The 21,339-nt window shown below is 44.4% G+C and overlaps 2 protein-coding genes across 2 annotated transcripts in view; one reads left to right on the plus strand and one right to left on the minus strand.

The window, feature by feature from the left end:
• Window positions 1-21,339, plus strand: part of MED12L (mediator complex subunit 12L) — a gene marked incomplete at its 5' end in the record, with an annotated part of 152,971 nt that overhangs the window by 23,230 nt on the left and 108,402 nt on the right. Inside the window, 5 exons of the mRNA XM_082487471.1 lie at window positions 8,701-8,832; window positions 10,222-10,348; window positions 12,316-12,530; window positions 13,652-13,756; window positions 14,747-14,923. Coding sequence (XP_082343597.1) covers window positions 8,701-8,832; window positions 10,222-10,348; window positions 12,316-12,530; window positions 13,652-13,756; window positions 14,747-14,923 — 756 coding nt within the window. The remainder of the gene's footprint in view (window positions 1-8,700; window positions 8,833-10,221; window positions 10,349-12,315; window positions 12,531-13,651; window positions 13,757-14,746; window positions 14,924-21,339) is intronic.
• Window positions 16,162-17,649, minus strand: GPR171 (G protein-coupled receptor 171; the record flags this gene model as incomplete). Its single annotated transcript, XM_082487477.1, has 1 exon — window positions 16,162-17,649. The coding sequence occupies one exon, from the start codon at window positions 17,647-17,649 to the stop codon at window positions 16,672-16,674; it is 978 nt and encodes a 325-aa protein (XP_082343603.1). The 3' UTR covers window positions 16,162-16,671.

Genomic DNA, 21,339 nt, shown 5'->3' on the forward strand with positions numbered 1-21,339 from the left:
GATCACAGCCTGGGTGCTGTCGTGGGGTAGGATTCCTTACGGGCACAGGGCTTCCATCAGGCTCCGTGTGCAACCCAGAAAGTAGCGCTTATTACATCGGTCAGGTGCTCAGCTTTTTATCCATGAAGTTCCAAATGATGACAGTTGTTGAATTCTTTTGGTGTGAAGGTCTGACAGACAATAGAAATACCACAATTAATATGGTAAGAACAATGCTACCACGTGAGTGTGACCATGTGCACAGTGTTCAGACAAAAGACCTTTCATTTCTAATTCTGCTTCACTGACTTGTGTAGAGTTTCTCAGTAGATTTGGCTGAGTAGGAGGACTTGAAATCTTGAAATCTATGACGTGGCATAAAGCAGTAAATTCACTTTCATTTGAGATGGTATTGCAGAGAAAACTACTGGCCTTATTTATAGCCACAGGTATTTTCCGTCTTGACTCAAACCATCTCTTGTGCACAGCTCCAGAATGATTACTGCTGTAGTGGTTACTGTGGAGGTATCTTTAAATAAGTAAATCCAGTAAACAGTTTGTATTGCTACTGTAAAGTTTTAAATTACAGTAAAATTGTGTTGCACTCATCCAGATCTGGAACACCTTTGATTCCTTTCCACCCCATTTTAAAGATCACTCTCTCTGAAGGGTTGAGTCAGTTTGTGCGAAAACAGAGTCCTCAGGCGAGTGAGCTAGAGAATGCAATAGCAACTTTTTCATAAAGTCTGTGAAAACTCCTCTTTCAGTTCACCTCTCATCTTCCTGTGGCTTAAACCCACTCAACTCTCACCTAACTCTTGGTTATAGTCTTTCATAGCTACAACTAAGGAAGGGAATTGAGAAAATTGAGAAAGGTTGGTTGGTGTTTTGTTTTTTTTTTTTTTCTTCTTAATTTGCTTTGTTTTAGAATGGTTGGCAAGACTTCTTAACTTGTCAGTCTTCTGTGTAAAAAATACAATTTGGTTAAGAATAGTTTGAAATACAGCTAAGCGGGAGGGATACCTAGTAAATGAAACTTCATACCAGTATTTTCTAGCTAGTATGCAGTAGTAATTGGATGAAAGGAGAGAGTGCTTCATTTTTGAGGACTGATACTGAATTTATTGAAATTATTACGTAGAGTCCTGAAACTTCATGGGTACTCGTGCACTTGGATTGCTTTTAAAGTTTAGATCTCTGAACTTGTATTTAGGTCTTGCTTCTCATGTTGTCTTTGAAATGCAGCTGAATTCTTCTGATGCCAAGAGATGTTTTTCATTTTAGAGTGAAAAAGTCCTGGTTTTGAACTTGGTTCTCACGAATAGGACTTGTTACAAATGCAGGGAGTTAATATTTGTCTCTCTGAGATCACTTTGCTGGAAATGAAACAAACAAACAAAAAACCCAACCCCGCTGTGTCTGTGGGAAAGGAGGTCTAACAATGCCTTTTTAGTTAGTAAGCTACAATTTAACAGTTTGCTGCTACATAAGAGACCTGAATCTGAGTGTGTTGGGGTGTGTGACGGGTAGGAGGGACAAGAGGAGCAAAATTGTACGGATTGAAATATCGGCAGAATCGGAGTCTATTTCCATAAGCACTGAGAAAATAGAGCATGTTCTGAGCATTCTTGTTGTATTTTTAATATGCGGTTAGCATTAGTTCGGTTGCTTGAATTGCTTAGTTAGCTGAAGCCAGTTTGTGTGGGTATTTTCACTCTTTATTATTTCAGTAAATCCAATGTCAGATTCCTGCTCACCTAGGCGTCTAAGGGAGTTAAAGTACAAAATCTCTCTGGAAGGGAAAAATTTATTCGATGACTTAAATAACAGATGGGGTCCTTAGAAAGAACACACAACTTGTTTTTTCATTTTATATTAAACAACTTCAAAGCGGTGGTTAATATTTTCTTGGACGCGGTCTCATAGTTTAATGCAAATACGCAAATGGTACTCCAGTAACAAGGTTTGTCCCTGAGCTGTCGTCAGTGCTGCGGTGTGCAGGCAGAGCCTGCCTGCCATCCTGCAGGGACCGTGTCCCTCTTGGGCTGCGGTCAGAGGCTGCTCTTCACGTTCCGTGTTTTAGTCTGCACTGCTAGTGTCAGTGTATTTACCCGATTTAAAACCCCCAAACTTCTGAAGACTTTTTCCGTAGAGTATAGTACCCCTTGAGCGCTCCCTTGTTACAGATACACAGGTGTGCTTTCAGACGGAGTGAGCTGTCCTGACTGTTTCTGTGAGCGGCGCTGATTTGTGTGGCTTTAGGATTCTGAGCCAGGCATTTGTAGGTGGCACAGGCCCATTTTTTTTCCTACAAAAATCCGATAGTGCTCTTGTTCCTGGCTCTTGTTGTCTTTCCTCACCGGTTCTCTGTAGAAAGGTGGGTTGTACTAATAAATGTTGCTGTATTGTAGCCCTTCTTTGTCTCTTTTAATAAAAATATGGCTTCTGAAAACCCTTTCTTGTCTTCTTAGAAAGCAGACGTGGAGTTTAATGTTAAAACGTTAATTTTATTTCACTGAGGAGTTAATGCTAACTCCTAGCTAGCATGAAAATGCTAACTGGAATTGTGATTAAAAATTTATTTAGATAGTCTACCTTTGGAAAAAAAAATAGCTTAGTATTTAAAGGGAACATTCTTAAATGATAAAATTCTACAACATTAGAAATAAAGCAGTCTGTGTTTTGAGACTGAACTCTACCGTACTAGGAAGGAATCGGAGTTTTCGTCGTTGTTTTGTTAAGCTTCTTCATGATGTAAGGACAGACTGGCTTCCTGCGACACAGACTTGACTTGCAATAACCACCTGCTCAGATTTGTTGGATGATTTGATTGAATACATCTTCAATATCTTCCTGTTTCGAAAGGGACAGGAATAGCCATATAAATATATATACACACACACTCATATATCTCTGCGTGTACATATATGTATTTACAAAGTATTTGATTTATATCCTCCGCAGGCATCAATGACTGACATAAGAGCACGCCTGCTACGCGGTGGTTGTTCTTCACTTTTGACCAGAGAAGCAGCAGCGTGTCGGGCAGGAGGAGGGTTTCTCAGGCGCCGTTCCCCTCTCTCCCTCGAAAGGCGCAGGGGCCAGCAGGCGCCGTGAGAGGCGGCGATTTCCCGTGAGGGGCTCCCAGCGCAGGAGGGTGCTGGGCTGGGCTGGGCAGCAGCTCCCCGGCGGGCATGGCAGCCCGGCCAGCAGCGGTGACTGACGGCACGGGCATTCCCCGGCGGCACTGAGTCACACACCTGGCTGCGTTCTGGGGAGGTTTCCGTGAGGTGAGAGGAGGTTGGGGTTTCCTTTTGTGGAGTGATTTGAGCTGCTGGGCGTTACGCCCCGCTCATCCTGCCTCCGCCGCAAAGGGGTAACTGCTGCAGTCCAGGTGCCTCAACGGTGGCCTTAGCTGGCACAAAGTCAAACCCGTTCCTTCGTAGGAAATTTTAATTAAAAAATAAAAGCAAGGACTACTGGGAAAAGGGCTCAGAGTTATGGAAAACAGAGTTTTACTAGTACTTTTGGCTTCCTTTCTCCAAACCTATCAGGAACAGTAACGTTTAATACTTTCCTTTTAGTACTTTCCTGTGTTACTAATTGTGGTGCTTTTTTAAAAGTAAAACCAAACCAACTCTTCTTCTTTTCTCCACCCACCTTCTGCTCCAGTTATACACTGGTGGAAATGAGGCCTTGGGTTTTCTCTGAAAGGGTCTGCCTGGTGGCTTTCAGAGATTGCAGCTGTTCTGGGTTGTGAGCAAGTTATCATAGAATCATAGAATCAGTGAGGTTGGAAGGGACCTTTAAGATCATCAAGTCCAACCGTTACCTACCCTGATAAAAACACCACCACTTCTAAACCACGTCCCTAAGCACCTCATCTACCCTTTTCTTAAACACCTCCAGGGATGGTGAATCCACCACCTCTCTGGGCAGCCTATTCCAATGTTTAATAACCCTTTCAGTGAAAAAATGCTTCCTAATATCCAATCTAAACCTGCCCTGACATAACTTGAACCCGTTTCCTCTTGTCCTATCACTTGCCGCCAGGGAGAAGAGGTCAGCTCCCATCTCTCTAAAACCTCCTTTCAGGTAGTTGTAGAGGGTGATAAGGTCTCCCCTCAGCCTCCTCTTCTCCAGGCTAAACAACCCCAGATCCCTCAGTCGTTCCTCAAAACGAGTTTTCAAGTTGTCTAAACTTGAAATCTTGCTTCAAAGGTGTGTGCTACCTGGTGTAGTAATATCTCCTGTTTGATGCCTCCTTGAAGGGTTTTTCTTTCATTAGGACCTGTGGAAGGTTTGGGAATCTCGAGGAAGGGTCTCGTCTGTGGGAGAGCTTCCCCTGGCCCGAGGGAGGTGCAGTTCCCACCTGTTCTCTGCTCCGGCAGCTCATGTCTTGTCTTCCCTGCAAAACATAGTCATTAAGTAACGTGCGAACTGATCTTTTTGTGTTCCTGCCCCTGAAATTTTAAGGGTTCAAATGTGATCTTAATGCTGCTCTTCAAGGCAGTGGTTTGAGCCCCTCTGAAATGTGGTCTGCGCTTTTCCAGGTGAGACCATCTGCAGGTACGAGATCCCAAATTAGACAAACCCGGAACCTGGTTATTCTGAGAGGTGTAACGTAATTGCATCCTTAGCATGTTTAAGTAAGCTCAGTGCGGGAAGGGAGGGAGCCGTGAGGTACAGCTGTGGTGAGATGGCACGGGGAGGAAGGAAGTCGTGCGGCAGGCTGCAGCGGCTGCGCAGCGGGGCCGGCAGCTCGGGCTTTCCCACGTGTGACATCAGCGTCACGGCTGCTGCTGCCCCGGCTCCCGGGAGCAGCACAGCCTGTCCGTGCTCAGCAAGGCAGCGAGCACTCGGCACGGGAGTTTCCAGCGGTGGGCTAACTCATTTTCCAGTTTGTGGCCCTACAGATGAGCTGTGGGTTGCTTAGCGTAATCTTCCACTGTCTGTCTACTGCTCTAGAGGCAAACTTGCTGTATGTGTTTTCGGTAATTATTTATATTGCAGGGACTCAATACAGCTTTCAAATGGAATTGTTATTTTCAGTCAAAAGCAAAATAAAGTATTTGACGGTTAGACATTTCAACGTTACTTTTCTCAGCCGCTGCGGGGCCCTGTGTTCCAACAGCCCAGTGTGTGGGCATGGCTCTGAGGCCAACTTGGTCGACCAAATCCTGCGTTTGAGGGTTCAAATCATTACTGTGCTCGCATAACTTTTTTTTGGTTGCTGCATGTGTTGGTTCCTGAGAACCAAACTCACTGTTTTTAGGCACTTAAAAGTGGTGTGGTTGAAATTCTTAGATGGATAAACACCTTGATGTTTCAAGTATTTATGGTGGCTTTTTTTCCCTTCAAAAGAGGTTATGTTCCCCATACATGGGAAACTGCAGCATCAACACTGATTTTTAAGGTTTGTAATCACTTCTAGTTGTTTGGTTTGTGGTTACGTTGGATTCTGCATCTCTGAAAATGTAGTATAGGCCTAAAATTGGGGACTTATTTTTATATTTTTGCACTAATAAGTATCACAGCATTAGCAGATGACTCGTTTGGAATCGGCATTAACTGTCTGTGTTTTCTTAACTGTAGAGCTGTCTCTCTCTAGTTGTTTAGTTTTAACGCCACCTCCACCACTCCCACCTCAAAAAACAGATTGTCCCTTGAAAATAAGCTGCTAGAAGCAGATCAGTCATTCTCTGAAATCTTCTGAAGTTCAGGTAGAACAGACGAGAAATTAATCTATAGTTAATTTATGTAGACCTCAATGCAGTCCTGCCCAGGATAATTTCATGTTACTTTCTTGTGTTGCATAAAGGTCTGTCCTTTTTTTTTAATCCCTTTTGTTAAGAGAATTTTGATACAGAGCTACACATGAAAGTGCTGTTCACAGGTAAGGATTCACAGCATTTCTGAAATAACATCCAGCTTTAACAGAAAAAGGTCAGCTTGCCCTGGGCTTTCTCTTTTCTTTGGGCTATCGAATAAGTCATTTATGCAATCTTTAGTTTAAAAAAATAGGAAGACAGTGGCTGTTGCTGGCTTAATACCTAAAACTCTACATGTGCAATTTGCTGTTGATCACAATGTTGTTTAGTTTCCACTGCGCTCATTGTGAATGAGCTTCATGAAAGACTGTAAAGCAAACAACCAAACGTGAAAGAAACGTGCTTAGGTGACTAAGCTGTAGCCCTTGATGGCAGACAGTCGGGTGTGCAGCTCAGACGAGGTAGCCTGTTAATTGCAACCTGTAAGTACAGACAGCGTGTCTGATTAGAAACGCTTGCGCCCTCCTGGCATCTGGCTTTGTAACGCGGGGGTGCACAGGCTCGGGGGCTGTGGGAGCCCCCGGTCAGTCTCGTATGAGCTGCCTCCGCGACGCGCCTGTTCCTTGAACAGGGCGATGGCCATCGGGGACTGGAGGGCTGAGCAGCGGAGGCAAGCCCAGCCCTGCCGAGTCGTGTGTTCGTGGCGCTCAGAGGGAAGCGGCACAGGCACGAAGTTGCAAATACTACTCGCTGGGACTCCAGAAACACGGGCATGGGAAATTTGGGTTGAATTTTGCGTGTGTGTGTTCTTGTATGTGGTGACCAGAGTTTTACTTTGGGCTGTTCTCACATTTGTCATAAGGCTTAAACATCCGTTGCCTTGCGCAGCGGGAGCAGCAGCAGTGGAAGTGGTTAGCTCACCGGCTGCCGGCTTTGGTGCTTTTGCTTGTCAGTGCTCGGTATAGTTGAGCGTAGCTCTGAGGACAGTTGAGTAACAGCCTGATATTCTTGGCTTAGTATCTCAGGCAGTGTCTGAAGGAAATATTTGCACATGTGCACATGCATATGTATACCTCGGTGTCTGTCTGCGTGCTGGCAATGTTTGCACAGTGTGTGCCTATTCCTTGGAGGAAGAGCACCCGTGTTTCTCTCAAGAGGATAATAATTGAAAGCCAAAAAAATTGTCTTGCTTCTTCTATGGTTTGACGTTTCCCAAAACAACCTAAGACCTTTTCTTTGGGTCAGAACTAAAGCACGTCAGAACACTTTGATAACTGTTTTTTCCTTCAGAAGTACCCCCATGTAAGTCTTCCTTTAAATGTCTCTTGCCAGGATTTCCCTCTCTGTGTTTGCCCCAGCGTGGTGAGCTCTGACCTTCGGCGTTAGCGCCCCATTGCTGTGCCTCTTCAAGGCTTTTCTTTACTTTTCTGAAGGGATTCTGCTGCAGGAGCATCACCTGCTTCTTGCTTGAGAAGACAAGCTGCTCAGCCATTCTGCGAGAGGTGCCATTCCCATGAGAAAGAGGGCGAGGGAGGTCCTGTGTTGCCATCCCTGGGAGGCCTCAGGCTGCGATGCGGTGTGGGCGCAGGTTTAGGGGATGGGTGACCTGATGCACTTTGCCTGAGCTCTGAGTTGGTGTCTCCCGCTTGAGATGCGGAAGCACGTGGTTTTGTTGGCATGGTTTCCCTTGTTAGCAGAAAGGGAAAGAAGTCAGTGTGAAGATCAGACTCTTTCTGGGGTTCTGCATTGCCTTCAAAAATATATAGTATCCGTACTTCTGTTGTTAGCTGGCTGCATCTAACCACAACAGTGGTGACGTTACCACGTCACTTCGTTGGGGTAAGAGAAAATCATTTTCCCCTCTTCCCTCCACTCCCCCACCCCTAGTCATTCAGTATCTCTTGCTCGCCTGTTGAAGCGTATTCACAGGAAACTTCTCTGTGATGTGTGTGCACCTACACACCAGCCTTGTTTAGCACGCTGTTGGTTTTTTGTATTTTCGAGGAGGGATAGCTTTGAAGCAGTAAATTCCATACTTGGGGGTCTGTAATGCCTAATCACTCTGAAAAAAGTATTCGCTTTCTGAGGGTGCCGTGCTTGGCTCTACCCCTTCTAATGTTTACTTGTAGGTGTAGTTTCCACTAATCTTGGGGAAAGAAGGAAAATCACACCTGCTTAATTTGCCGGTTGGTCTTATGGTTAAGTGTTCAGAGACGGTAGCCAGCTGGGGCAGGAGCGAGGAAGTTCAGCAGATGCAGTTCAGTAGCACACAAGAAGAAAATACTTTCAAAATGTGGGTGGTTGTGGAAGCAGAGGTTGGATGAACGCTCAATAGATGTAACCGTACTATATCCCATTGCTGTTCTGTAAATACAGATTTTTCTAAAGACGTGTCCCGTTTCTTAAAAATGTCTGTGTTAGGTCAGAAATAAATTGAGCTTTTGGGGAGTTTTTCAGCCTTGGTTATCTAATAGATACACGTTTAGAGGTTAGGGTTGTTTTGTTTTGTTTTTTAAATGGTCAGTGGGATGCAAGTAATGGTCTGGAAACAGACGAAGGAGGTTTGGAAGAACTAATGTAAGGAAAGCATAAATTCTGTGTGGTTAACTGGGTTGAGAGGCTCTGTATGGTATGCTTTTCCTGTTTATCTTGCTCAGAAAGCAGAACACTCTTCTCTGGTTTTGTGAAGCAACATTATGAGAAAGGAAAATTTTGATTTAAGTATCAGCAGTGTGAAACCTGAGATTTCCCTCTTTAGCTTCCAGATTATATTTCATTTGAAAACACTATGAATAAAGCAAATGTGTGCATCTGTCAGTACTAAAGGGCAAACCCCAGCTTTTTGTCTTCGTCCCCCAGAGCAGTGGTTGCTGCGAGGTGTTTGCTCAGAAATAAGCCTGCTGGCTGTGTGGGTGAAATGGTTTTCTGTCTCTGTTCTTGCACTGCACAGGTAGCCCCGAATGATGAAGCTGTGGTAACGCTGCTTTGTGAATGGGCTGTGAGCTGTAAAAGGTCCGGTAAGCACAGGGCCATGGCTGTCGCCAAACTCCTGGAGAAGAGACAAGCAGAAATTGAAGCAGAAGTAAGTTATTTCTACTTCTACAATAGTGTGAACGATACGCTTAGAAAGTTAGGTATTTCTCAGGTAACATGACTTTAATATCTACTCATTACAAAACAAGTAAGTTTGGCATTTGGAGCACTGGGGATTTTTGTCATCAATTTACAGTTTTAAAATTCTAGATAAACTTAAAATGAAAAAGCCTTATATTTAAAATAAGAAGAAATCGCAGCCTAACTCAGAGCGGTCTGTGTTAGCTGATTTATGTCTGTTTCTTTGAAGTGTTTTCCTTCTGTGAACTACTTGCCCAAATAAAGGGGTGCCACGTAACTGGAGTCCCTTAAAAAGACGGGTGTGGGTCCGGCCAGTGGGGCAGGGCTGTTCAGCTGGTGGGGGACTCTGGGATGGTTCCAAAAATAAGATCTATTTTGAGGCAAAATTCGAGTGTAACTAAATCTTGCCTTCTATAGAACTCCTTTGTTTTCAGGGGAAAGGAAGCGTTTCACCGGAGAAGCAGGGTGCTGTAGTGGCATCTTTGATGCAAACTGGTGTCTGTCTGTTGTGGCCGCCGGCCCTACTCCGGCTTGCGCGAGCTGACACTTCGCCTTGAAGCTTCGGTCCTGCTCCATCTGCTGTGTAGGGAGGATTAAAGGGAGGCAGTGTGTTCACTGCAGCTGGCTGGACCGGCGGCATTCCCCGTAGCCCAGAGCACCGCTGCCTCGGCCTCACCTGCGTCCGAGCAGCGCCGGCAGGCAGTTAGTACTGGACGGGCGTTCTGCTTAGGTTTGGTGTTTTCCTAGAAGAAGGGCTCCCCAGAAAGCGCGGTGTGATGGCCGTTCAGCCCGGGTGCGGGGCCGGGCGGGTGAGAGCACTCGCAGACGTGCAGCAGTGCAGACAGATATACAGACAGCCTGAGGTGCAAAAAGACTTTCACTTTCCAAAGCCTATCTGCTTTGTCCTCTCCTCACCACAGAGCAGTAATTAGGCGGAAGGGAGCTTGCTGTGCTGCTTCTGCCTCACTCGCGCTGAAATCCACCTGAAGCAGAGACATTTGCCCTGGCTGTTACTATATTTAGTGTAATTTACACGAACGACAGGAGTTACCTTTTGCCTTCACATTGGTCTTGGAAGTCCTGTATCTTAAATTTTTGCTTTTACATGAAACCGTGTCGTTGCAGATGATGGTACATGTCTCGGGCATTCCTTTTCAATAAGTATTCCAAAGTGATTAAGTAAAACACCTTAGAAATAACCAAACTAGGTAATGGGGAAAACCCGTTGTTCTAGAGAGAGCCTGGATTTTATGAAGAGGTAGGAAACAATTGCACGTACAGTTGCCTCAGATGCAAATTGTGGGGATATTATATGCATTTGTGTGTAGATACATGCTTTTTTTATTTAACTGTGCAGAGATGTGGTGAATCTGAAGTCCTAGATGAAAAGGAATCTCTGTCTTCAGCCTCCTTGACAGGTTCCAGTCTTCCTGTTTTTCAGAATGTCCTGCTAAGGTTTTTAGATACACAAGCTCCCTCATTATGTGAGTATTAATTAATTTATATTCCAAAGTAGGTCAGAAGCAACTGGTCTGCTGTCTGGCTGCTGAAGTTATTGTTTTGCTGAAGTGGGTGTTTCACAGTTTCCGTGATTGCCTGCTCTATCTTCATACGCACATTTTTTTTTTTAAAAAACTGCTTTGCTAAAGGATCTTTCTGTGATTTTTATTTCCTTCTTTTCGCAGAAGGAAAATTGGCAGAAACTATGTTTATTTCTGTTTAACCTGTAAGAGATTTGGGGAAATTACTTGCACTCTATGCATATTTAACATCAAACACTTGCCTCTTTTTGACACATCCACATTTGAAGTGACTGACTTGGAAATTACACACAAGTGTTAAAGTCGAAAGCTGTTAGATGACAAATAGGTGGATTGAAAAAAGGAATTTTGTTCATCGCAGTTTGCTCTATGAAATGTCTCGGTCTAATAAAACTGTCTGATATTGTAGTGTGTGTGTCTGCTATCTTAAGTACTGCCAGTACCATTTTTTTTTCTGGTACCCTTAAAGTAAAGGGGATTTTAAGTGGTTTGAAACATGATGCTGAAAACTCTCAATACCCGAAAAAGGAGAAACTTCTTAAATTTGTTACAGGCTCTGAGGTATTGGCAGCGCTCTATTTTCATGCCAGTGGTGACCCTGGTTTGAATAAACCATCCAAACTATTTGTGTTATTTGGAGTTGTGTTTCCGATGTGCTTGTTTCGAACGTGGTATCATCCTTCACCCGGGCAGCTCTGCAGGGCAGGGAGAGCCACGGGGGAATAGTTTCCTTGCTTGAAATATTCTTTGGTGTTTTCGAGCTTTGGGGAAGTTTTGTGGTATTGTATTGTTTTTATGGTGGTTGAGCTTCTGTGTCTCCAAAATGAAAAGCGTGCAACCGCTATGTCTTGAAGGAGGGCAGATGGCCTGCTCTGCAGGCGTGTTTTAGGGCGCCGCTCCGCACAGCATCCAGGCGCGCGCCTTGCTTGGGGCGCGGGTGCCGGGGGGCAGCTCCGGGCGCGTGGGGCCTGGGGGCTGCCGAGGAGAGTCCTGACCCCGAGCTGCTGCGCCCTTGGGCTCACTGCTGCAGCTTCTGCCCTGCTGGCTAATGAGAATTTCTGAACAGATAGTGTTATATATTGAACTAATTTGAACTTGTAAAGCATAATTTGCTTTTAAATAAATGTTGATGATTTGGATTTAGTAGTTCTGTAGCTGGAGATTTTGTTGCCTGGCATGGTAAAAAACTATTTTCTGTTAACTGCAGTGTTGCAGAACTCTCTGTGGTACAGAACAAGTCAAATTAAATGTAGCTGTGACAAAAGAAAACTTGAATTTCTTTAGGCTTTGCTTTGGCACTGGGAAGATAATGTTCATTTATTTTACTAAACCTTTTCCTGATGTGCGTGAGCGTGTTTAATAGATAAAATGCACTACGCTAGCAAGCTTTAATAAAATATCGCTTCTGTGTCTTGGAGGCCTGACATGTAGAGATCTTGGGTTCTTTGAAAATATTTTAGAAGGTTTTCTGCTATGAATATGAAAGTACTATAGATAAGACAGTAACATTTACTATAGTAATATGATTTGGGAAGAAAGGACAACTATGGGTGGTCTGTTATAATCCAAAGCTTCAGCTTTAATTTTTCTTCACCCAAGGAACGTCCTTCCCCCCCTCTTTTTAATTTTCAGAAGTATTTGAACATTGTACTTACCTGGTGACACCCACCCACCCACCCACCCAGCTGGGGCAGATGTGTAGGGGTAGGGTGCTCGGGGAGCCACTGTGCTCTGAAGTCTGTCTGGTGTCTGGAGCTGACAGCAAAGCGAAAACATGCAAATTAGATGGGGAACGGTTTCTTCTGTAGAGACAAAGAGAAACCTGTGCAGGAAGCCTGAGATGTTTTCAGTAGGCCTTAATATTAACTTGCCTTTTTTTTTTTTTTTTTTTTTTTTTTTTTTTTGGGTAGCTGACCCCAATAGTGACCATGAGAAGACAGAATTTGTGAATTTGGTGCTGCTTTTTTCTGAATTCACTCGGCATGATGTTTTTTCCCATGATGCGTACATGTGCACTTTAATATCACGCGGAGACTTGTCAATCACTGCAACTACTAGACCACGTTCACCTAATGGAGAAGCTGTGGATGAACACTATTCTAAGGATCATGATGTGAAACTGGAGGTAACATTTCATGCTGTTTCTCCCATACTTGGTACTCCATTTCATTAAACATAGATTTTCACCAAAGCATTAGTATTTCAGATATAAGATACTAAGTATTTTAATCTATGTCTCCTTGTCTCTTGCTTTTTCTTTGAGAAGACTGAAAGTGATCTGCTAGTTTCATTCCTGTCTATAGCTGTAAATATTGCTGTTTTGGTGCATTATAGTGAACTGACAGTTTTCTGGTGACCTAAATAACTCGGGACAAACAACAAGGCACAACGTAGACTTCTAAATGTACCAGTGAAAAACTTTATTTGCAGATGTGCTTCAATGAAGAAAAGGGAGAGCTCTAAGGAGGAGGCGGCAGTGGGGAGCCTGGAGTGAGCCCCGCGTCCTCTGTGTAGTGCGGGCTGTGCTGGTGCGATGCCCGGTGATCTGCTCGCAGGCGACCAGGGGCTTACTGTGTGCTACACAGCCACCGGGTGGAAGACTGTGAAGCCAAACCTCATGACTCGTACGTGCGCGGTCCAGGTGCAATCCTGAGTCTTCCATCAGATGAGCAGTTCGTAAACTCTTCTAAAACTAGAGCAAGAGGAAGGCAATTTTAAACTCAGGACTGCGGACCACGTTTGTACTTGTGTGATGAGATGTAGCCTGTTGTTCTGCTGCACAGTCCATGCGGAGCCTGTGGGCAGCTAAAGCATCCTCTGATACTTCTTTTTAATTTCTTTTATATATCTCTTGCGTCGTTCTCATGGCCAACCCCCTGAAATACAGGGGATTTCTGCAAATTGCCTTTCCTGGTACAACAAAGTAGGAAATAGATCCTGGGAAGGTAGAAGAGTCAGTTTCCTGTTCTGTAGGTGTCCCTGGAGCAGAATTACTCACTGGGATATACTGTAAAGTGTTGTTTCCCCCTTTAGCTCCTGCCCTTTTCTGTGCTTTTGTGGATTTAGGCTTGAGAAATACTTTTGTGAATTAAGCTTTACCATAGAGTCAGTATCTGAAAACTTCCTACCATCAGTACTTTTTCTTAATTCTTAAATAGGTGGAATGCTTGGTTTTCCTGGGATCAGTGAAATGAGTCTTCAATAAAATGTGACTGATGTTTGTTTTCTCTCTCTGGCAATTATTAGGATCATAGTATTATGGAACACATGGGCATTGACTCAGGAACCGCTAGTATCTTTGATGATGTAGACAAGAGTGACTTTAAGGCAGATTTTGGTTCGGAATTTCCAGTAGGTTTAACTTTCGGTTTTCTGCATGCCTTTGATGCCTGTGTCTGCCGCTTGCTGTTGTCACTGAATGCCTCTCCATGCCCCTGGCACCACCTCGCCTCTTCCATCGACAGCCGATGTCCTTTGGCATCCAGTCCCTGCCGTCTTCTGTGTCAGCGCATCGCATCCTTTCGCTGCACCTCTGCTGTATGACAACTTACTGCTCTTCTCTGCTTCCCCTAATTGTCCACCTGCACACACGCATGCACACTCGCACGCACACTCCTCTCTCCCTCCTTCCCTCCCTCCCCCTTGCCTCCAGCATATTCAGTGCTGTGTATTGTAGTTAAGCATGAATAGATATGCAGATTACCCACTTCTTTGACATCGAGGAACGCCAAATTGATACCGTATGTTTTTCAAGTGACTGTTCTATGCCTTGGCTCTGTCTTCCAAATCTGCTTCCCCCTCTTTCTCCTTACTGTTAGCCTGACCCTGCATGGACTGGTGGTCCTTGTTCTGCAGCCGCACGGACTCCTGTGCCCAGACCTATCAGTGCAGATCCACTTGCAGGGTATCCAGACCCTTCTCTGCCTGACGTCTGTCCCGTTGGTGGTTTCAAGAATATCCATGCCTGCCTACAATGTCTCCTGTCACCTCCCACTTCACCCTTTTCATTGTTTTCCCTCAGTCACTGGAGTATCTCGGTTTCTGTGTCACAGCACCATAACAACTGTGGAGATCGCTCTGAATCATAATGCTTTTTTCCTGACTGAATATTGCTAGTTTAAAACTTGTCTAATAACAATGGAGATATGCATAGAGGTATAATGTGTGTATCTTAAATTTCAGGCTTGATTACAATTGCCCTTGCTTCGTCTATTTTTGAAAAACCTCAGATGTTTAAAAAGTAACTGTAAGCAAGAGCAAAATACTATCTCTGAATGCAGTTGCTGGATTTTGAAAGCTAGGGGTTACACTTACCTTAAACGTTTGTTTTACATGACTTAGATTTTTTCTCCGATGCCTGGGGAGTCTTGCGAGAATGTGAACTCTTCTTTAGACAGAAGAATTTCAGTTACCAGCGAGAAGTCAGTCAAGACGGACAGACTGAGAGAACTGATTTTCCCATCCAACTATGACCTCCTTCGCCATTTGCAATACGCAACACATTTCCCTATACCTCTGGTGAGTGACCTCCGTACTTGTGCGCGTAACGGTGCTGCCTGATGTGACAGCAAAGCATTTAAAGGAAGAAAAGTTCACTGTCTGAAGAGACAGCTGGGCTGTGTGGCCCCTGCCCGAGGGCTCCCGGCGGGTTCCCGTGCCACTGTTGCTGCCAGCGTGGCACACGCTGTGCACTGCGGGCACCTCTGTTTTATCGGAAGGGGGCTAGCTGGAAGGACGCGTAAGGGGTATGATACTGTGTGATGAGTAACTCGCGTAAGGAGACAGGCACCTCAGTAAAATCACCACGTTCCAGGGTCTAATGAAAGTTTGCTAAATCGAAAATTTGCTATTGTAGTTGGCCAGAGGCATGAAGGCCAAACCGTCTGAAAGTAGTTCTGAAACGTAAGGGACAGAATGGTCTTATTTCCTCCCACCCGCTCCTCGCTGTTTGTAGTGTGGGTTTTTCGCCGCTGCTGTTGTGTTTGTCTGTGGGCTCATGGGAACTGAAGAAAGCCCCACAAATACCATTCCAGATCCCAAACCCTCATGCAGTTGACTTTTCATGTTTTCTACTGAGCTGGGAAAAGGGCCTGAACACGCCTCGGACGGGAACGTATCTACTCGAGATTTTTTTGTTTGTTTAAACAACAATGATAACTTTTTAGCAACATGCAATCCTACCAATACAGGAAGCGTAACGAGACACTATGGTGTGATAACCGCAGTTTTCTTTGCATTACATTTCTGACACCACAAATTTTGGGTTCTGATTTATTGCAGGTGAATTGTTATGAGAATACTGAATGAGCTATTTCTGTTCAGGACAGTTTTGAATGCTTGGTTAAAGTTTGATTTATATTTTGCCCATTTTAAGGACTAGAAGAAAGATGACTTGATTTGGTTTTGTTCCTGAAACATTTTTGATTTACAGGCTGAGCTAATACAGATAGCTGGATTTTGCCTATACAAATTGATTTTGGTGTTTTAAATTTTACTTATTGACTATTCTACAGATGCGTTATTTTTTGAAGTAATTGTAAATTAGAATATGAATGAACTTAGTTGCTGTTTTCTAAATTTTTATAAATAAAATAAGCAAAGAGAACACACTGGATATTTATACTTACTCTTTGTCTTAATTTTAAAATTTCCTTGAATTTCCTGTAATAACATGTTAACTTTTCATATTCATTGAAGCAACAGCAAGGAAAGGCAATGGAACTTGGCAAGGACAAGAAATTTATTTATAAAGGCGGCAGGCGTGATGTAAGCAGATACAATAACTCTTAATCAGTGCAGCTTAAAATCACTTTCCGGAGTAAATAATGCCCTCTAAAATGCTTTTGGGTTAATTGTATCTGTGAAAACTTTGCAGTGTATGAACTGCTATTAAATAATCTCTTCACTTGATTGCACCAAGTAATTTAATATAGTAAGTATAGAATACTGAACTTAGAAAAGGTGAGTTCATAAATAATTATAAGGTATGTCTGAGTCTAAGCATGTTGTATTCGAAAGTGTTGCAGATCCTTGGCAGCTCGTCACTGACACATACATTGAACTCTTTCTGAAAGGCATTGTCGAACGTTCTGCTAGTTCAGACCTGCTATGTGGACGTATGACGAGGCCATTGGTGTTGCTCGAGTTTTTTTCCTTCTGCTTGGGCTTACTCAGCAGGAATGTGGTTGACGGTGGTAGCCACGCTTGCGATGGCACAGCAGCCGCTTGTAGTGCGGATTTGCACGCTCTTCTGACGCATTTTAGAATCAGTACTCTTGCTTCTGCTGGTCACTTCTGTGTTGCACCTCTTCGTCTGTGAAAACCTTTGCCTCTTTGGGTGCTGCAAAAGTCTCAGTGAATTTCAATCTGAATGATTTGGAAAGATGGTAATACAGAATAGGGTCAAAACAGAGATTTGATACTGCAAACAACAAAGTAGATTCTTTAGCTTTAAAGAGAGCTTGTTTCAGAGAGCAGCTGGTTATGGTGTCGCTTTGGCTCAAAGTGTAGGGGATACGAACGATGTGGTATGGAACAAAACACAGCAGGTAGCCTGCAGTTACGAGCAGGATGTTGATGAGGGCTTTCTTCACATTTGCGTAACTCTCGCTGTATTTGTTTCGGTGGAGTTGTCGAACAACAAGGAAATTGGAAATCAGTATCACAGCTGAAAAATTCAGAAATATTGCTGTGCATATGAAATTGGTAAACACGTGCCAGTCTCTTCCAAATTTTGTTTTGAAATCGATGCATCCTGCCCCAGGCCTTTCTTCAATGGTTTTTATTGGAATAGCCATGTTAGGCACTGTTATAAGGAGGACCATTGTCCATACGACTGCAGACAACATCTTGGCAAATCCAGGCTCTTGAATGCGGTAGATCTTACAGCTGTGCATTAGCTGAAGGCAACGATCCATGCTTACGAATCCCAAAAATATAATTGATAAATACATATTCAGGTAGATGAAACAGGCTGTAACTTGACAGTGGAATATTCTCAGTTTCCAGGATGCAACTCCTAGGTCAACAACAATCTTTACTGGCAACGCCAAAGTCAATAAAAAATCCGCTGTTAAGAGGTTAATTAAGTAGATGCTCATGCACTTCTGTTTCTGGTCTTTTTGTGTGAATGCCCATAGTGCGAAACAACTTCCAATAAATCCCATAAGAAAAATCAAGTAGTAAAAATAGGTAAAAGGTTCCATTTCTTCACCGATATGGCAGTGTGAAACATTGCTTGACATTGTAAACTTCTTGTGCAAGTTGGTTTTGCTGCTAGGAGATTATCAAGAACCTATGAAAAAGAACCAAGAATACATCAATGACATCAGCTTTTCCTGAGCATCAATAGTTATTCTCTGAGAATCTTGTTTGATTGATTTCATGGAAAAAATGCAATTGGGAAGAAAAATTTTTCTCCCTCTTCGTGCTGCTTCACAGATATTCACGAGGGCTTTGTTCTCATGTCGGAGAAGTTTGGAAAAGTGTTAGGATTTGTTCTTGAAAGCATACAGACCTCTGAGACACTTTTCCACTGGAGCAGTCTTTCTGTGTGAGTGTTTGGTTCAATACTCCCCCCAACCAACCAAAACACCATAAAAAAGGTTTGAATCTGTTTAAGACTAAGCATCTGGTTAATAACGTTCATGCTAAAACTTCACAACTTTTGAACAATCGAAACTATGCCTTAAAAAAGGGTAATATTTGTAGCAGTCTTATTCTGTAAAAATGTATTGGGAGTTTTGAGGTTAATGTGCTGTCAAACCCATCACGGATGTGTCGGATAGGTGAGCAAATAGTTCTAATCAGTCCTAAGTGTTTTGCCAACTGCTCTCCCTTCCTACTTGAACAGAGCATAAATTAATCACACGTTTTTATGAAGCCTTTAGAAAAAGCACATTTTGAAAGAAGCAGCTATTAAGTAATTTTGCCTGCTTCCTTTTTAGGCTTCCCTAGAAATTATAGGGAAGAACTGTTCCGTGACTGAGGGGTACCGGGGCTGAGTTTGGGCAGTAAGCGCGGTGTGGGTGCGGCGCAGGCAGCGCCGTCGCAGCTGCTGGCCCTGCTGCCCCCATCCTGGGGCGGTGGGAGTTCCCCGCGCTGGGGCACCGCGCAGCCCGGCAAATCGAGCCCTAAAATACCGGGGGAACCTGAGCCTCCGAGGATACAGCGTGGCCGCAGCCAGTAAGGCTGCCCGCGGGCAAGGCAGCGGCTGTGTTGCGGAGTACCTCAGCCTGATTTCTGTGCGCTTGGCACTGGTAGGGTTTCGGGCTGTGTATTTATGTTGCTGTAGATCGGCTGGAACAAAGACTAAGCACGTACCTGTCTCAGTGGCCCCTGGGGTCTTCTGAGCATTAGTCTGCAAAGGTCTGATGTCTCTCGGCGACTGCTCTCGCAGTCCAGTAGCGTGTTAATCTTTTCCTCCGGCTGCGCCTGCCGGTTTTCTAAACCGTGTCTGTGGTTTTTAAATGTGCTGATTGACGCAGTTAAAACCAGCATTCAAATAACTAAACCACGTGGAAGTTACCTAAAAGAGAGGTGGCAGAAAATTGTCAGTGTTCACGGAACAGCCCGGGGAGACCGCTCTTTCCCGTTGCCGGCGCAGGAGGTGGCGGCTGGGCACGGCGGGTCACCGTGGGCGCTGGGCTGGGCGAAACGGAGAGCCACGGGGAGCAAAATGGCTGCGACAGACCTGCAGTAGACGTGTTGATGTGGCCAGCCGCAGGGTTTATTACAGTTACTGCAATTCAAAGTACGTTTTTGTGGCGGAAGGATGGTCAGAGTTGTTTGCCCTGCCCGCACCAGGGAGCCGCCAGGGATGGTGGACAGCGCTGTCGGCTGGCCGGGACCTCGCCGGCCTGGAGGCACTGCAGTTCCCACGCTCCCCTCCCGTCAAGCCTGAAGATTTAGGTTTAAATGTTTGTTATGTGTTCACGTATGTAAGGATGACAAGACACGCGTGTTCTGGTCAGCCCCAGCACGGGGGCTGTGCCTCCTAGTTCCTAAATCTTCCTCAGGTTAGTCCCAGCTTCTTGACCTGGGGCTGTAGATGTGTGACCTCTAAGGCTGTTTCTTTGCTTTTGTTTTTAAGAATCTGAAACTCCTCCCCCCCCCCCCCCCCTTCCCCTGGTTAACATATAAAATCTTTCTGGAATCAGGCGTTTGCGATGTGGCCCTCATTCATTACAATATTCCTGCATGAGATTCCACTTTTTTCTGGAGTTGCAACCTAATTTGCAGATTTAAAGACACATAGGGATTCTACTGATAGCAGTTAAAATTCTAAACCTTTGGACATTTGCCAAGCACTATTAAAAATAAAAATGACACATTAAGGGTATAGGGGAAATGTTTATAATTAAGCTTTTTTTTTTTTTTCTTAAAGAAAAAAAAAAACCAGGAGAAAATGTCTGGCGGCAGGCTGGGGGGCTGAGGTACTGACAATACTGAAACCCCAGAATGGTAGCACTTTGTTGTAGTTGGGAATCCACAGGAATTTACAAATCACGTACCACAGTTTTGTGAAGAAACAAGTTAAGAATGTCTGGTTTTAAGTTTAGTCATAAGCTTAAAGTTCAGACCATATTTGTCGAAACGTTTGCAGAGCTTCATAGCGTGGAATCATCCTGTGTTCGGTTTTGAGCAAACATGGACTAGTTTTATGGTGTTATGCTCATCATGCAAAACTGATCTTTCCATACTTGTATTTTTCTTTTTTTTTTTTTTGTAGCATTCAGTCAGTTTTTTCCTCTCTGTGTGTGTTTGTGTCTCCTGTTTTCTGCTGAGTCAGTTTACAGCTCAGAAAACTTTTCCAGCTCTAAAAAGACAAGGTGGTGGTTAGGTAACCCTTTACTGAAAACTGGTCTGCGCTTCCTACAGAAGTGTTTCGGGAAACACAAGAACGTGAGTCTACTGAGTCGTAATTCTGTTTTTATTGTGATTCAGTGTCATCCTCTTCCCCGTCTATATGTCTAATTTAAAAGGCCATTTTACTTCATAAATTACATATGCAGATGGTAGCTTTTGTTGTAATTAAAGTTGCTGAGAACTTCTCATCATAAACCTCTATTTTTGGTGGTTTAAACTTTGCTGAATTTTTGACTTTTGATTTGAAATTTCCACGATGTGTGCCTGCTTTTTTGGCTGGCTCCTGGGATTGGGGGGTGCTGCGGGGAAGGGAAGAGGGGATGGTGTGGGAGGGAATTAGCCAAAATGATTAAATCATTTCTGAGAACAAAGCTAGGAAAAATAGCATATAAACCTTAAAAAAAAAAAAAAAAACAAAACCAAAAAAAAACAACAAACCCCAAAACCAACCAAACAAACAAAAAAAACCCCAAACCAACAACCAAACCCTAAATCTGATGACTTTTAAAAGAGCCTCAGGAGCCTTGTGATTTGAATTGGACACACCAAAGGTTTATGTGGGCGGTCCTTCTGTCCGGATCACTTCTGGTACCTCTCCACGTGTTGCATGTTCATTTGGAGAAAGGTTTTACCTCCGGACAAAGTTTGCAGAGCCTTTCTGGAGCTCTGCTGTTAGTAGGCTGTAACTTTTTTATTCCCCCCCCGCCCTGAGCACCCTCCAGTGCAGGTGTGGTCCAGCCGAGCACCCACCGCTGGCTCGGGGCAGGGAGCGGTGCCCGGGGAAGGGGCAGCCCCGACGCGGGTGTTGCAGAGGAGGGAGAGCCTGGGCTCGCTCCCAGGGCTGTGGGCTAGCTCACCCACGGGGGCTGCGGGTCACCCACGGGGCTGCAGGCCAGCTCACCCACGGGGGAGGCAGAGGAGCTGGGCGAAGGGGAAGGGTGTGAGAGTAGCCAGCGTGGATGGGGAGTGGGTTTGGATGTACCTTGGAGTCCTTGTGGGCTCTCCTCGCCCCGGCGTTGGACTCTGATGCTGTGAAACGGTACGTTGCAGCATCCTGTGTGTGGATG

This window comes from Vanellus vanellus (genome assembly GCF_965231255.1).
Source record: "Vanellus vanellus genome assembly, chromosome: 8".
NCBI lineage: Eukaryota > Metazoa > Chordata > Aves > Charadriiformes > Charadriidae > Vanellus > Vanellus vanellus.